Below are 16,732 nucleotides of genomic sequence, written 5' to 3'. Positions count from 1 at the left end.
GTTCCTGGTCTGCAGTAGTGAGTATCTATCAAAAGTGGTCCAAGGAAGGAACATTGGTAAACCGGTGACAGGGTCATGGACGGCCAAGGTTCATTGATGAACGTAGGGAGTGAAGGCTGACCCGTGTGGTGTGATCCAACAGACGAGCTGCTGTAGCTTAAATTGTTTTGTTCAAATTCAGTTTTGTTCTGTAGCTCAAATTCTGTTTGTTGCATATGGGGCTGTTTTGGCAGCAAAAGGGGGACCAACACAATATTAGGAAGGTGGTCATAATGTTATTCCTGATTGCTGTATTTCAATATGTTTATTAACCTTTACTCTATTTGCTTCAATCACGGCTGTTACACACTTTAGTACTTACACTATTAGTTTAAATCTTTATTGTAACTTTATTTCTCACATGGCTTTACTTGAGCAGTATTTCTACACATGATCATATTTACAGAACAAGCAGTAATTACTAGATCCTTTCCAACGTCCTTTCAAACTTATTTTCTGACTACTCAAGTGCTGAGATACAGACAAACGGTGAAGATTACCAGTGCTGTGTAGAGTGTGCACACAAGTCCCATTGCCAGGACTGCGCCCCAGAGGTCAAATCCAGTTACTGGATACATAAAAAACAAACAGAAACAGAAAAAACTTAGTAGTCAATTTACAGACAGATGACCCATTACCTTTATTCTCATGCTTCATGGCACTTTCCTACACCATATTGCTATAAGTATTTGGACACTTGGCCATGAGCTTGTTGGACTCCCCATTTAAAAAAAAACCCTAAAGTGACCTTTATGTGATCTATGTAGCTATAACAACTACGACTTCTGAGAAGGCTTCTTGCTTTAAAGTACGTCTGTAGGAATTTGTGCCAATTCAGTCAAAAAAATTGTATGGCTGGGCACTGATGTTGGTCATGTAAACCCTAATTAATGTTCCAGTTCATTCCAAAGCAGTCCAGTAGAACTGAGGTCAGGTTCCTTTAAACCAAGCTTATCTTCACGTCTTTATAGACCTTGCTTTGTCATGCTGGAACAGAAAATGGCATGTTGTGGGCAAAAATTTCACATGTTGTGGCTGAAACACATGAATTAAAAGAGGTGTCCTAATACTTATGTCCCATACAGTGTATGTCAAAAAATCCACTGTTATTCACTAGTGGTACATGTACAATGTGGTCGAAAAATGTGCCTTTCCCTAATTTATCATTTTTGCATGTTTATCATATTATATTGTTTCCGACTTTTAAAAAAGCAAACAAAGCAAAGAACAAGGTAAATTATTGTTTACCTTAAAAGACTTGTCTTGTTGCATAACCGAATTGCACCTGAGCTTTTCTGAGATTTTAAATGATTATAATTAATTATGATTTCGCTTATTATGGTCACCTAGTCAACCAGGCCCTGAAAAAGCTAAAAAGCCCTAAACATCACAAAAGCACCACTTTGTTTGGCTGTCGATGTTTTTATCATTTAACTAAATTCTTTAAATACATGTAATGATTTTTAAAAAGTTCATTTTGTGTTCCTCAGGTTAGCTTTGTCCTGTACTTATTTTTTGATGAAGGATTTAAAATGACTGCGCAATAGTTGAAAATACTAGGGGGCAAATTTACGTTAAATAGTTCCTAGTAGCTTATAGTAATTAGACATATTAGTATCATTAAGTTTGTTTACCTGCATTCAGTGCAAGAGCAGGAGCATACAGCACTACTCCCATGTAGATTACCTATGGTGACAAAACAAGTGAAAAATGTTAATGGTTAAAAAAAAAAAAACTCTTGTTTTTCATGAAAAACAACTGTTGTTTCATGCTGTGTCATACTATCTGTTCAAAATATAACCTTATTCTAAGCCAAATATTGTTTTCACTGTGGGGTACAGAGATTTGTTGCAAGGCTAAAACAAACCAAACCAAATATGAGAAAAAGAAAATACTGATTCTGAACATTCCAGAATGATCCATGTTTACACAGCTTTTAAAGTTTCAGGTAATAGAAACTACACTTTATGACTTTGAAGAACATACATAGGCTTACTACTAAGCAAGACTTACCATTTGAAAGATGAAGGTCACAGTGCCACATATCCTCACAGTTTTATTGAAGCGAAGCTCTAAATACTGTGTATAGACAAAGATTTGAAGTTTTTGCATGGTATACATTGCTTTTATATAGTGACTCACACTTAAAAAAAAAAAAGACATTATAAAGGTATGCTTCACCTTGGAAAATAACTACATTTCAAAATGCAAGAAAATGTGACATAATAAAGATCGTTTTGACTACCAATATTGCTATAACATCACTATCATCCACCTACATTCACAACATTCATTTACATTTACAACATTTTGCAGATGCTTTTATACAAATAGGCTTACAATTGTGACTGAATACCTGCTGATCACTAGTTCAGTACCTTAACTGATGAGCTACTAATGCCCTTGGCACATCTTCACAGTGGAATAATGTACATGTAGTGGTCAAATAATGGTTGTGACATTTTGTAAAATCCAATAAAAACAAGAATCTGTAATTCGTTAATGCTCTTGAACCTTAGCAAGTGGAATTTTGGCCCATTCTTGCTTGATACAACAGTCCATGGTTGCCACTGTCTGATTCACCTCTTAGTGAGTCACATTTTCAGTAGAAGTCAGATCTGGAATACAGGCAGGCCAGTAAAGCACCTACACTGTGTCTATAAATCCATTCAAGGCTAAACATGGACTCAAAACAGCACACATTTTTACTGTCTTTTCTTTGTCCTTTTGTCAGTTATGTAAAGTTTGAAGCAAAATAACAAATTACAGATTTCAGTTTTATTGCTGTTTTTAGAAAGTGTCCCAACATCACTGTAAATGGGGTTTGTATAAATGTTCACATACTTTATTTTCATATTTCAAAATGTCACTCTTCAAATATTTTCTTTCTATTTTATTTATAAATTTTCCTCCCATTTTCTCCCAATTTAGCGTAGTCAATTTGTCTTCCGCTGCTGGGGGATCCCTGATTGCAGTCGAGGTGGGTATACTGCTGCTCACGCCTCCTCCGACCCCTTAGCGGAACACTTTTTCACCTATGCACTCTGCACAGCCGCCTCTCTATCTGCCAATAAGGGTCCTTACACAGCGTTTGAAGACCCCACCCACATTATCCGGTCATACCGCCCTAGCAGAACAGTGTCTGCTGCAGGCACTGCCAATTATGCCCATTAGATGGTGCCCAGCCGAACGGTGGCAACGCCGCGTTTTGAACTTAGGAGTTCAGAATTTCGGCGCTGGTGTGCTAGCGAAATATCCCGCTGCGCCACCTGGGTGCCACTCTTTAAATATTTTTTAATCAAAACGTGCACAATGCAAGGTTCATATTGCACAAGTGCCGAGACAAATCAGGCCAAGTTAAAATCAGGATAAAATGTGTTGTTATTGTTATTTATTTAGGTTTATTTCTGTTCATTGCATCTTTTATTAGATTTTGGAAATGCTTGTTTTAGATATAACATGAAAGCGGCGGTTCATGCACTCAGTCATTTCTTTATTGAAGGCTTAATTTAACAGCCATTATGATTCTGAAAGTTATTAACCTGTGTTGGTTATAGATGAATTTACAACCAATATGTCTAAATGCCTAAATTATAATTGCCATTAATAACAATTTACCACAAAATACATTTTAACTTTAATTTGTTGTTATATAACTGTATCCGTTCTAACTTAAAAAAAAAACAGTTATGTATTTTAGAATGTGAGATACCTGGTAGGCACTGGATAGGCGCAGGCGGTAGAAGACAGGAATGAAGACATGAGCAGGGATGAGCAGGCCAAGGAAATAGGAGCAGCCCAGGAACCAGTACTGTGTGCCATGTGCATAGACCTCGGCTGGTGCACCCAAAATGGCTACGGCTGATTGAAAAGTGGCAAGTAGCGAGAGGGACACAGGCAGGCAGCTCATGCTGCGATCAGCCAACAGAAATTCACGTGTGGTGCTCTGGCGACCCCCTGAGAACGCATAGAACAGGCCAATGCCCGCTGATGCCACAAGTAGCAGCACAAAGATAGCATAGTCTGCTGCGGTAAAGTGCATCTGGACTATGTCACCCATAATGCACCTGAAGTGGTATGGCCACCAGAAGATTAGCAGAACTCCAGTTGATGGCTGGCCATGGAGTCTTCACCAGTGCCTATGAGAAAGAACAAAGAGCACATTATGCTAGGTGATTTATTGTACAATAATAATAATATACGTTCTTACCCAGGGGGTTGTAAGGATGGTGTATTAAAGCCTAATTCAATGATCACAAAAAATAAAATCAACAAAGGTTAACAAGAAATAAAGCAGAAAACCCCACATGCTTCAAACAAATACCAAAGGTACCCTTGTTTACTAATACTGTATTACCTTCAGATTGTTGCTATAACAAAGCATTTGAGGAAAGAATTATAAAGCTTTCATTATGGGACATAAAATTGGCCACCAAAATTATAAAGGGCAAAAGACAGACAACTAATTAAGTGTTCTAACAGCATCAAATAGACAACAGTCTAAGAAAACCACTGTTGAATCTGCGTGACCTTTGAGCCCTCAAACAGCACTGCATGAGAAACCGTCATGATACTGTAATAACTAAAGCCTTAGGAGTACATGGGCTTAGGAGTACTTCAGAAACCCGTTGTCACTTAACACTGTTGACTGCTACGTCAAGAAATACAACCTGAAAATCTATTACACAAAAGAAAGCCATACATCAATTCTATGCAGTATCACTGACAAGTTCTCTTGGCGCATCATAAAGAAGAGACTCAGGCAACTGCGACAATGGACTGTTAAGCAGCTGAAGTCTTGTATCAAGCAAGAATGGACCAAAATGTCCATTTATTTATTTATTAGGATTTTTAACATCATGTTTTACACACTTTGGTTAAATTCATGACAGGAACGGTAGTTACTCGTTACACAAGTTTCATCAGTTCAAGTCTTTAATGTAAAACACAGTCATGGACAATTATGTATCTTCAATTCAACTCACTTGCACGTCTGTGGGAGAAAACCTGAGTCGGAACATGCACAGAAAGGACCCAGACCGCTCCACCTGGGAATCAAACCCAGGACATTATTTCTGACATTCATACCCACTGAGCCACAGTGCTGCCACAAAAGTCCACTTAAGGTGATGTAACATAGTGGTTAAAATGCCTCTGTCCCAGCTTTTTTGAGTGTGTTGCAAGCATATATATATATATATATATATGCAAGGAATTACATCATGCAGCATCATTACATAATCTACAGCATGATACTGACAGTGATGAACTGAGGATTAAACCCAGGTTCCAGGATTCTATAGCTGTGCAGCAACAACATTGCCTACTTAATGTATATATATATATATTGTATTTTATAAAATGTCCCAACTTTTCTGGAAAAAGGGTTTGTATGTTCACATGACTGTTCTACATTACTGTTACATTAAGTAGGCAATGTTGTTGCTGCACAGCTATAGAATCCTGGAACCTGGGTTTAATCCTCAGTTCATCACTGTCAGTATCATGCTGTAGATTATGTAATGATGCTGCATGATGTAATTCCTTGCATTATTGCATTATTCCTTGTCATACCAGCTTCAATCTTTAAAGCTTAAAGTCTTTTTTAAAGGCTTATTAAACCTGAAACTTTCACTGATGTGTAAAGCCATGTTACCAGCCTGCTGTTCTATTGTTTTGGTATAACTTACATCCTGTTGACCATGCCACAGCCCCTGCTGGGAACAGAATTATATTTAAATATTATTTCAAGGCACCTTGTTTCTTCAGGGGTCCTTAATATTAACAGCAGATTGAGTTTATTAGTAAATTTTAACAATACTGGTAGGTAAGGTAAAGAAAAAAACCTTTAAAAGGCAGGATAGATTTTAGAGCCATTGATGGTTGTGAAAAAGAGAACAATGAAGAGCATCTTTTGAGCTATGGGAGGTATTATATAACACTGTATTATATTACAAGCCCAAGCACAGGATTATTTGACTTTCACATAGTGCTTTTTGGTTCGTGTTTCATGTTTACACTTGCCATCCCGACCTTTTATTGTAGATGGTGAATTTATTTTGTTTCATCTCATGATGGACTCCCTGAGGTTGAACAATGCTCACTGTGGTTTAAATATTTTTTAATTTTGTTACCTGTTTCCATAGGCTTATTTTATATATATACAGTGTATCACAAAAGTGAGTACACCCCTCACATTTCTGCAGATATTTAAGTATATCTTTTCATGGGACAACACTGACAAAATGACACTTTGACACAATGAAAAGTAGTCTGTGTGCAGCTTATATAACAGTGTAAATTTATTCTTCCCTCAAAATAACTCAATATCCAGCCATTAATGTCTAAACCACCGGCAACAAAAGTGAGTACACCCCTAAGAGACTACACCCCTAAATGTCCAAATTGAGCACTGCTTGTCATTTTCCCTCCAAAATGTCATGTGATTTGTTAGTGTTACTAGGTCTCAGGTGTGCATAGGGAGCAGGTGTGTTCAATTTTGTAGTACAGCTCTCACACTCTCTCATACTGGTAACTGAAAGTTCCAATATGGCACCTCATGGCAAAGAACTCTCTGAGGATCTTAAAAGACGAATTGTTGCGCTACATGAAGATGGCCAAGGCTACAAGAAGATTGCCAACACCCTGAAACTGAGCTGCAGCACAGTGGCCAAGATCATCCAGCGTTTTAAAAGAGCAGGGTCCACTCAGAACAGACCTCGCGTTGGTCGTCCAAAGAAGCTGAGTGCACGTGCTCAGCATCACATCCAACTGCTGTCTTTGAAAGATAGGCACAGGAGTGCTGTCAGCATTGGTGCAGAGATTGAAAAGGTGGGGGGTCAGCCTGTCAGTGCTCAGACCATACGCCGCACACTACATCAAATTGGTCTGCATGGCTGTCACCCCAGAAGGAAGCCTCTTCTGAAGTCTCTACACAAGAAAGCCCACAAACAGTTTGCTGAAGACATGTCAACAAAGGACATGGATTACTGGAACCATGTCCTATGGTCTGATGAGACCAAGATTAATTTGTTTGGTTCAGATGGTCTCAAGCATGTGTGGCGGCAATCAGGTGAGGAGTACAAAGATAAGTGTGTCATGCCTACAGTCAAGCATGGTGGTGGGAATGCCATGGTCTGGGGCTGCATGAGTGCAGCAGGTGTTGGGGAGTTACATTTCATTGAGGGACACATGAACTCCAATATGTACTGTGAAATACTGAAGCAGAGCATGATCCCCTACCTCCGGAAACTGGGTCGCAGGGCAGTGTTCCAGCATGATAATGACCCCAAACACACCTCTAAGACGACCACTGCTTTATTGAAGAGGCTGAGGGTAAAGGTGATGGACTGGCCAAGCATGTCTCCAGACCTAAACCCAATAGAACATCTTTGGGGCATCCTCAAGCGGAAGGTGGAGGAGCGCAAAGTCTCGAATATCCGCCAGCTCCGTGATGTCGTCATGGAGGAGTGGAAAAGCATTCCAGTGGCAACCTGTGAAGCTCTGGTAAACTCCATGCCCAGGAGAGTTAAGGCAGTTCTGGGAAATAATGGTGGCCACACAAAATATTGACACTTCAGGAACTTTCACTAAGGGGTGTACTCACTTTTGTTGCCGGTGGTTTAGACATTAATGGCTGTATATTGAGTTATTTTGAGGGAAGAATAAATTTACACTGTTATATAAGCTGCACACAGACTACTTTTCATTGTGTCAAAGTGTCATTTTGTCAGTGTTGTCCCATGAAAAGATATACTTAAATATCTGCAGAAATGTGAGGGGTGTACTCACTTTTGTGATACACTGTATATTTACCTGTATATATACAGTGGGGAAAATAAGTATTTGATCCCCTGCTGATTTTGTAAGTTTACAAAGACTTGAACAGTCTATAATTTTTATGGAAGGTTTATTTTAACAGAGAGAGACAGAATATCAACAAAAAATCCAGAAAAAAAACATTAAATAAAAGTTATAAATTAATTTGTATTTAATTAAGGGAAATAAGTATTTGATCCCCTACCAACCAGCAAGAATTCTGACCCCCACAGACTGGTTATGTGCACAAAAGGCACACAAATTAGTCCTGTCCCTTATAAAAGACTCCTGTCACAGAATCAGTTTCTTCCATTCAAATCTCTCGACCACCATGGGCAAGACCAAAGAGCTATCAAAGGACATCAGGGACAAGATTGTAGACCTGCACAAGGCTGGAATGGGCTACAAGACCATCAGCAAGAAGCTTGGTGAGAAAGAGACCACTGTTGTCACGATAATTTGAAAATGGAAGAAATACAAGATCACAGTCAATCGCCCTCGCTCTGGAGCTCCATGCAAGATCTCACCTCGTGGGGTAAGAATGATTCTGAGAGAGGTGAGGTCAGTCCAGAATTACACGGGAGGAGCTTGTCAATGATCTCAAGGGAGCTGGGAGCACAGTCACCAAGAAAACCATTAGTAACACACTTCGCCGTAATGGATTGAGATCCTGCAGTGCCCGCAAAGTCCCTCTGCTCAAGAAGGCTCATGTACAGGCCCGTCTGAAGTTTGCCAATGAACACCTGAATGATTCAGAGAAATCTTGGGAGAATGTGATATGGTCAGATGAGACCAAAATTGAGCTCTTTGGCATCAACTCCACTCGCCGTGTTTGGAGGCAGAGAAATGCCCAGTGGGGATGGTGTTCTTGGGGTCATATCCAGCATTTCTCTGCTCCCAGCTCCCTTGAGATCATTGGCAAGCTCCTCCCGTGTAATTCTGGGCTGACCTCACCTTTCTCAGAATCATTCTTACCCCACCAGGTGAGATCTTGCATGGAGCTCCAGAGTGAGGGCGATTGACTGTGATCTTGTATTTCTTCCATTTCGAATTATCGCACCAACAGTGGTCTCTTTCTCACCAAGCTTCTTGCTGATGGTCTTGTAGCCCATTCCAGCCTTGTGCAGGTCTACAATCTTGTCCCTGATGTCCTTTGATAGCTCTTTGGTCTTGCCCATGGTGGTGATCATGGAGAGATTTCAGTGGAAGAAACTGATTCTGTGACAGGAGTCTTTTATACAGGGACAGGACTAATTTGTGTGCCTTTTGTGCACATAACCGGTCTGTGGGGGTCAGAATTCTTGCTGGTTGGTAGGGGATCAAATACTTGTTTCCCTTAATTAAATACAAATTAATTTATAACTTTTATTTAATGTTTTTTTTTCTGGATTTTTTGTTGATATTCTGTCTCTCTCTGTTAAAATAAACCTTCCATAAAAATTATAGACTGTTCAAGTCTTTGTAAGGGGGTAAACTTACAAAATCAGCAGGGGATCAAATACTTATTTTCCTCACTGTGTATATACAGTGTATCACAAAAGTGAGTACACCCCTCACATTTCTGCAGATATTTAAGTATATCTTTTCATGGGACAACACTGACAAAATGACACTTTGACACAATGAAAAGTAGTCTGTGTGCAGCTTATATAACAGTGTAAATTTATTCTTCCCTCAAAATAACTCAATATACAGCCATTAATGTCTAAACCACCGGCAACAAAAGTGAGTACACCCCTAAGAGACTACACCCCTAAATGTCCAAATTGAGCACTGCTTGTCATTTTCCCTCCAAAATGTGATGTGATTTGTTAGTGTTACTAGGTCTCAGGTGTGCATAGGGAGCAGGTGTGTTCAATTTAGTAGTACAGCTCTCACACTCTCTCATACTGGTCACTGAAAGTTCCAATATGGCACCTCATGGCAAAGAACTCTCTGAGGATCTTAAAAGACGAATTGTTGCGCTACATGAAGATGGCCAAGGCTACAAGAAGATTGCCAACACCCTGAAACTGAGCTGCAGCACAGTGGCCAAGATCATCCAGCGTTTTAAAAGAGCAGGGTCCACTCAGAACAGACCTCGCGTTGGTCGTCCAAAGAAGCTGAGTGCACGTGCTCAGCGTCACATCCAACTGCTGTCTTTGAAAGATAGGCGCAGGAGTGCTGTCAGCATTGCTGCAGAGATTGAAAAGGTGGGGGGTCAGCCTGTCAGTGCTCAGACCATACGCCGCACACTACATCAAATTGGTCTGCATGGCTGTCACCCCAGAAGGAAGCCTCTTCTGAAGTCTCTACACAAGAAAGCCCGCAAACAGTTTGCTGAAGACATGTCAACAAAGGACATGGATTACTGGAACCATGTCCTATGGTCTGATGAGACCAAGATTAATTTGTTTGGTTCAGATGGTCTCAAGCATGTGTGGCGGCAATCAGGTGAGGAGTACAAAGATAAGTGTGTCATGCCTACAGTCAAGCATGGTGGTGGGAATGCCATGGTCTGGGGCTGCATGAGTGCAGCAGGTGTTGGGGAGTTACATTTCATTGAGGGACACATGAACTCCAATATGTACTGTGAAATACTGAAGCAGAGCATGATCCCCTCCCTCCGGAAACTGGGTCGCAGGGCAGTGTTCCAGCATGATAATGACCCCAAACACACCTCTAAGACGACCACTGCTTTATTGAAGAGGCTGAGGGTAAAGGTGATGGACTGGCCAAGCATGTCTCCAGACCTAAACCCAATAGAACATCTTTGGGGCATCCTCAAGCGGAAGGTGGAGGAGCGCAAAGTCTCGAATATCCGCCAGCTCCGTGATGTCGTCATGGAGGAGTGGAAAAGCATTCCAGTGGCAACCTGTGAAGCTCTGGTAAACTCCATGCCCAGGAGAGTTAAGGCAGTTCTGGGAAATAATGGTGGCCACACAAAATATTGACACTTCAGGAACTTTCACTAAGGGGTGTACTCACTTTTGTTGCCGGTGGTTTAGACATTAATGGCTGTATATTGAGTTATTTTGAGGGAAGAATAAATTTACACTGTTATATAAGCTGCACACAGACTACTTTTCATTGTGTCAAAGTGTCATTTTGTCAGTGTTGTCCCATGAAAAGATATACTTAAATATCTGCAGAAATGTGAGGGGTGTACTCACTTTTGTGATACACTGTATATATATACATAGACCAGATTATTGTTATTATGACAACAGTTTAAAACACAAAATCTAGAAACGTGTACAAAGTTTCACACAAGATAAAATGCTGATCTTGAAGGTGTAATATCCACACAGGTAAACATGTAGAGGAGTCTCCAGTAATAGTGATTCACTAATCCTTGTGTGAAGGATTTGTTTTTACACATTAACTGTAATTGGGGTACAAATAACTATTATAATAGTGGAAAACATTTTGAAAAGCCATTTCCAGAAAAAAAGCTGGGAAAACATAAACCAATGCCATTAGTAAGGAACATGCTAGCTAGCAAGTTGTTGCAGGCTTACATTGGCTCCCTTAGCTACTTCACCAGTAACAGTCCACAGAAAGATTTTTAATCCACAAGTAGCAATGAGGCCTTGCTCAGGGGCACAACATTGGCCACTTTGCGTTGCAGGGCTTGAATCATTAACCTTCTAATCACCAGGACCTTAACCGCTAAGCTACCACTGCCCATAACAAACTTCAATGTAAACTGGTTAAATTGTTAATATGCTGTAAAAAATGATTTTTTAAAATGAATTCATTTAAACACTGTATGACAAAGTTTTCACTGCATTGTATTCCATTTATGGGCATGACTATCCTGTGATGTATTAACAAAGCAGTGTAAAGGAGTCTGGGAAAGTAGTCAGTAATACAGTGCCATTAATTTACTTTTTTTCCCAATGTCACACTTAATTGCTTCAGATCTTCAAACTAAACTAATCATATTATATCTTTGATTACCCAATAAACCAAATGTAAATGATAAATAATAGGGTTAACCAGACTGGGCACATGTTGTGTGCAGTTATTAATGCTAAACGTAGTACAAACAGTTATTAATTTTGTTTGTTTATTTATTTGGATTTTAACGTCATGTTTTACACACTTTGGTTACATTCATGACAAACATGGTAGTTACTCATTACATAAGATTCATCAATTCACAAGGTTATATCGAACACAGTCATGGACAATTTTGTATCTCCAATTCACAGACAGTCCTACCCACTTAGCCACCGTGCCACCCAGTTATTAATTTTAATACTAACTCCTCCCAATAAAACAAGTTAGTACTGGAAACACATTGCTCATGCTGTGACCCTTGCCAGGGATATAATTTCCATTGCGAGTTGTAAACAAAGAGGCTAACAACTTTTTAAACTGTCAATCCACAACTAGACAAGAGAGATGATCAAAGCCAAAATTCAAAATGTCCTATGTGGCCACACGTAAGAACCACATCTACTGTAAGTCTTTCTATGTTCAGTCCCTGTCTGTAAGAAGTTTCACAGGTGTTCCCCACTTTTGCAAAGATTATCTTAGGATAGTTAGTTGTCTGTTGCCTCTCATGCCTGTAAGTGGATTGACTGCTGTAAATTGTGAGGTCTCTTGAAATGGCCAACTCTGGATATGGCCAAAAAGTTTAGGCATTCTAGTATTAGCTTCACAATTTTTAGTTCTGCATCTACAGTATTGTCACAGACAAAAACAACACATAGTGACCTTTCATCATAATTACACTTCTTTATAGCACTTTTTATTTGGTTATGAAATCATATAATCACTTTAAAGTGTTTAACAACAGCACACGTTTTAATCATCATTTTTATCTAGTGAAATCTCAGAAATGTACACAACTATATTAACAGCCCATGTACTGAATAGTTACATTAGGCATTCTAACGTCAAGTGTACTTTTCACTTTTTAAGTTTGCCTGTACAGTACTGACATGGCTGAACACATTAAACTTCAATCTCAGTGCAGTTTTATTTAAAGCCCTTGATAGACATATTATATGACAGTATTGTCATATAATGTTGACTTACAAGAAATCTAAGTTATTTTTATATAGCGTGAGAAAGTTAATCATTCCTTCTTTTTCATTACCCTGAAAATTAGGGATGTGGTGGGTCCGGAGACTGTTTAAAAATGATAAGCACAATACACCCTTAACAGCAATCCATCAATCAAAACCATTTAATTACCCATTTGCTCACACCTAGGGGCAATTTAAGCAGCCAATGAATCTATTGGTATGTCTTTGAAAGCTAGGAGAAAGCTACAGTATCATTGTGGACACTGAAATAACATGTGAAACTCCTAAAAGACGGTGACCAGAAACAAAAATCAAACACTCTGTGATCAAGAGATTAGGACTTGGCATTACCCACTGTGGCACTGTACCAAAGGTTATTAAAAGAGATATTACACAAATTTAAAGTACACACAGTTTAAATGTTAGCATGAGCTGAGAGACACCTATTAAAATGTAAAACAGCTGTAAAAAGAAACACCTATTAAAATGTAATTCAGAAATCCAAGCTAAATAAAAAGACAAAAATAGTCGTCACAAAACAGTGGTCACAGTACAGTGTGCACATACACACATAGTCCAAGTCCTGCAGTCACACGCTTCCCCCTGAGCAACTCAAATAATCAAGCCAAATCATAATGTCCATTTGATTTTCCAAAGCCTCTATGATTAAAAGCCCAAGAGAACATAATCAGTCATTAAATCAACAAAATCAGCAGAGCAGTGGTGTTTTACTCTCCCGACACATAGCGTATCCTGGCAATAGTAATCGTGCAGTAAATGTCTGTTGCTCTAGGTGCAGAGGAATCCATGAAGTCTGAAATTTATGATCACACTTGTTTGAAAATGCCTTTGATATTAAACCCACCAGTGTATTTACTGGTCAATATGTATACCATATGAGGTAAACATTTGTGGTAAAATAAACTGTTATAGTTATTATTTTGAAAGGCAAAACTAGCAGCTAATAAGTCTGTTCTAGGCAGAAATTTATTCCATACCCAACTGCAGTAAAGACAGTAAGTAATATGCACTAAAAACTTTGATATATCAAATGTCTTTTACATGTATTGAATTGAACACAGTACAGGGATATGTAATGTTTTGCCTAATTAACTTTACAGATTTTTATAAATATAAATTTTATGTAGCACATTTCAAAAAGCGTGAAAAAAGGCATAATACAACCAACATGTAAACTCCAAACAGAAATGACCCTGGCTGCCGGGACAGGGAATTGAACCCAGGCCCTTCTTGCTGTGAGGCAACCATGACACTCCGGCTGATGTTTACCTGCTTTAAATATAAGCTATATAGAGTCAACATTAAAAGTTTGCTGCTGACCTTTTATTTGTGTTATTATCTATTGATGGTGCATAATCATTGCCAATGCTGTTAAATCTAAATACCACTTAAATAGAACCTTTCTATAAATGTAAAGCAGGATAAATGAGTCAATAGCAGAAGGGAATGGGTCCTTTTACATTTGGTTAAACAATATGTGGAGAATGTGGAGTGTAGCAAGATCCTTCATACATGCTTAGGTTCTCTGCACAAATACACCACTGGCCAGTTCAATGATGCGGTCAGCACCTTCACGTGTCAGAGAAGACTTAAAGTTGGTTCCTCCTTGTGCAGGAGATCCTTTAATACTTTGGGTCATGGGCAACTTGCCAAAATTGTCAGAAGCATCTTTTGCTCTCTACCAGAAAATCTTGAAGTAGAATGCATGAGTCAATTTCCAGGCATCTAAAGCTTAAATGCAGTGTGGGTTATGCAACCAGACAACTATTCCAAGCAAGATCAAAGTTCTGAGTTAAACTCCACTAAGATACTGTTGCAAGACTCTAAAACAGACAGTTAATGCTTGATAGTCTTTCATTCTGACTTAACTAAATCAATTATGCAAAGAAAATGGAGCAAACTTCCTACACAAATTGTCCTTTGGTATGGACCGGTCATCATGGCTGAGTGTGGGAAAAGGTTAGACATAAGACATAACATGTTTGTTGATTTATTTTTTAACCCAGTTCAAAAATTCACAAGATCCCATTTAGAAGCAGTGGGGGATCGAATACAAGAATTTAAAGAGATTTAATACAGATAAATCAGTGTGACTGGGCTAGTAAGGTAAATGATTTTTTTTTTATTTCTCATTGTCTTCAAATTGGATCACTTGAACCACTTCAGGAGATCCTTTTAACAGTAAAAACCTCTTTTAATACTTCATAACATCAAATTTACTTCATACTTGCACTTTTGCATATATTTTTTGTTCTTTTTCTGAAAATCTTACATACATACAGATTAAACTCTAAACACTGTAGTATTTTGTATTTGTGATATAGTAATTGATAAAGTGAGCATTTCTAGGTGTGATCAACGATTTGGTTAAAGTACAACTATTACACTGATGAGCCATTAACCAGGCATACACAAACACCATTTAAAACAGCAACTCACATTATCCCCACTATATGAAAAGAGAGACTGAAAATGTGACAGATGGTTTTAAACAACGTATTTTATTAAACCACACCATTATACTTCTTCCAAAATATTTCGAGTTTCATGGACACCCTTCAACAAGGACGGATTAAGGATAGTCTGGGCCCCTGGGCAAAGAGTTGCCCAGGGCAACACCCCCCCACCCCCACCCCGCGCGCCCCCCCTCCAAAAACATAAATAAATTAATACATTAAACAACCTGTCAATAACTAACCCTAACACAAGAATCTATTTTATATAAGTTTCTTTCTACTCTTCTTTCTTGCAGTCATCCACTAATTCATCAAAATTAAGCTGTCTGACCAAATCTGATTCAATGGCCAGAAGTGACAGTGAGTTCAGGCGGTTTTGGCGCATCCTAATCCTGAATGAAATATGAAATATGGTAGCTTGCCTGGCAATTTGTAGGTCCCTAGAAAGTCAAGGAGCCATGGTAAACGACTTCTATGGAAGTCAAGGGCCCCATAGCAGGGGCCCTCGTGATCAAGGGCCCTCTAATGGTATGCCCTGCTCTTCTCTAGGGGCCCCTGGTAGGGGCTCTCATAACCAGGGCCCTCTAAAAATATGCCCCCCTCTTTCCTAGGACCCCTAATAGCCAGAAGTCGAAGTCAGAGCAGTGCCACAACGCCTCATCCATTTTCATAAGGGGCCCAAAAGCATGGCTAGGGCCCCCAAAAGCATGGCTAGGGGCCCCAAAAGCATGGCTAGGGGCTCCAAAAGCATGGCTAGGGCCCCCAAGAGGCCCTGGGGTCAAAGTCCCTAATAGTCAGAGGATCCTTAAAATGGAGGGCCCTCGGAAATAGAAATATATTGTATCATAAATGTTGATAGGCATCGCAAAATGTTTTGGGCTGACCTCAAGGGCCCCTGGGCGCTGGCCCCACTGGCCCGGTCAGTAATCCAGCCATGTCCTTCAATACAGTAAGATTCGCCAGTAATAAACCTGGTTGGCATGTAATAATGTAATTAAAGTGCGTCACGTGGACAGAGCAAAAGCAGCGCACTGTCATTACAGCCATTCCGCAGCTGCATCCTAGCTTCGTATGGACGCAAGTGGAGCTTGGTTGCCATGTGTTTATATTTCGGACGGTTAATAGGCTTCGTCATCGGGGTATGCTGAAGACCAGTCGCCGAGGTGCGACAATCTTTGCTTATATTACGGCAAGATCTGGCTTACATATGGTATAGAAAATATACAGGCTACTGGCTTTTGGTTACTGGTTTTAGTAAGACATCTGGCAACCCGCATAAACAGTAACGGATGAATTTAATAGGTTGTAGTGAAGCATAGCGCTAAAGACACGCTTATGTATGTATCAGTGGTGTAAAGAGCAGCCAACACGGTGCTGTCA

The 16,732-nt window shown here is 39.5% G+C and overlaps 1 protein-coding gene across 1 annotated transcript in view; it reads right to left on the bottom strand.

The window, feature by feature from the left end:
* The window catches only part of slc5a6a (solute carrier family 5 member 6a), a 30,490-nt gene that overhangs the window by 13,408 nt on the left and 350 nt on the right, over positions 1 to 16,732 (bottom strand). The window contains exons 2-5 of the mRNA XM_063001213.1: positions 3,752 to 4,178; positions 2,053 to 2,118; positions 1,674 to 1,725; positions 540 to 607 (exon numbers count right to left, since the gene is read on the bottom strand). Coding sequence (XP_062857283.1) covers positions 540 to 607; positions 1,674 to 1,725; positions 2,053 to 2,118; positions 3,752 to 4,099 — 534 coding nt within the window. The 5' untranslated portion in view covers positions 4,100 to 4,178. The remainder of the gene's footprint in view (positions 1 to 539; positions 608 to 1,673; positions 1,726 to 2,052; positions 2,119 to 3,751; positions 4,179 to 16,732) is intronic.

Source organism: Trichomycterus rosablanca, chromosome 9 (genome assembly GCF_030014385.1).
Source record: "Trichomycterus rosablanca isolate fTriRos1 chromosome 9, fTriRos1.hap1, whole genome shotgun sequence".
NCBI classification, from domain to species: Eukaryota; Metazoa; Chordata; class Actinopteri; order Siluriformes; family Trichomycteridae; genus Trichomycterus; species Trichomycterus rosablanca.
The sequence above is the reverse complement of the archived record's forward strand: the minus strand, read 5'-3'. Positions and strand labels throughout refer to the sequence as shown.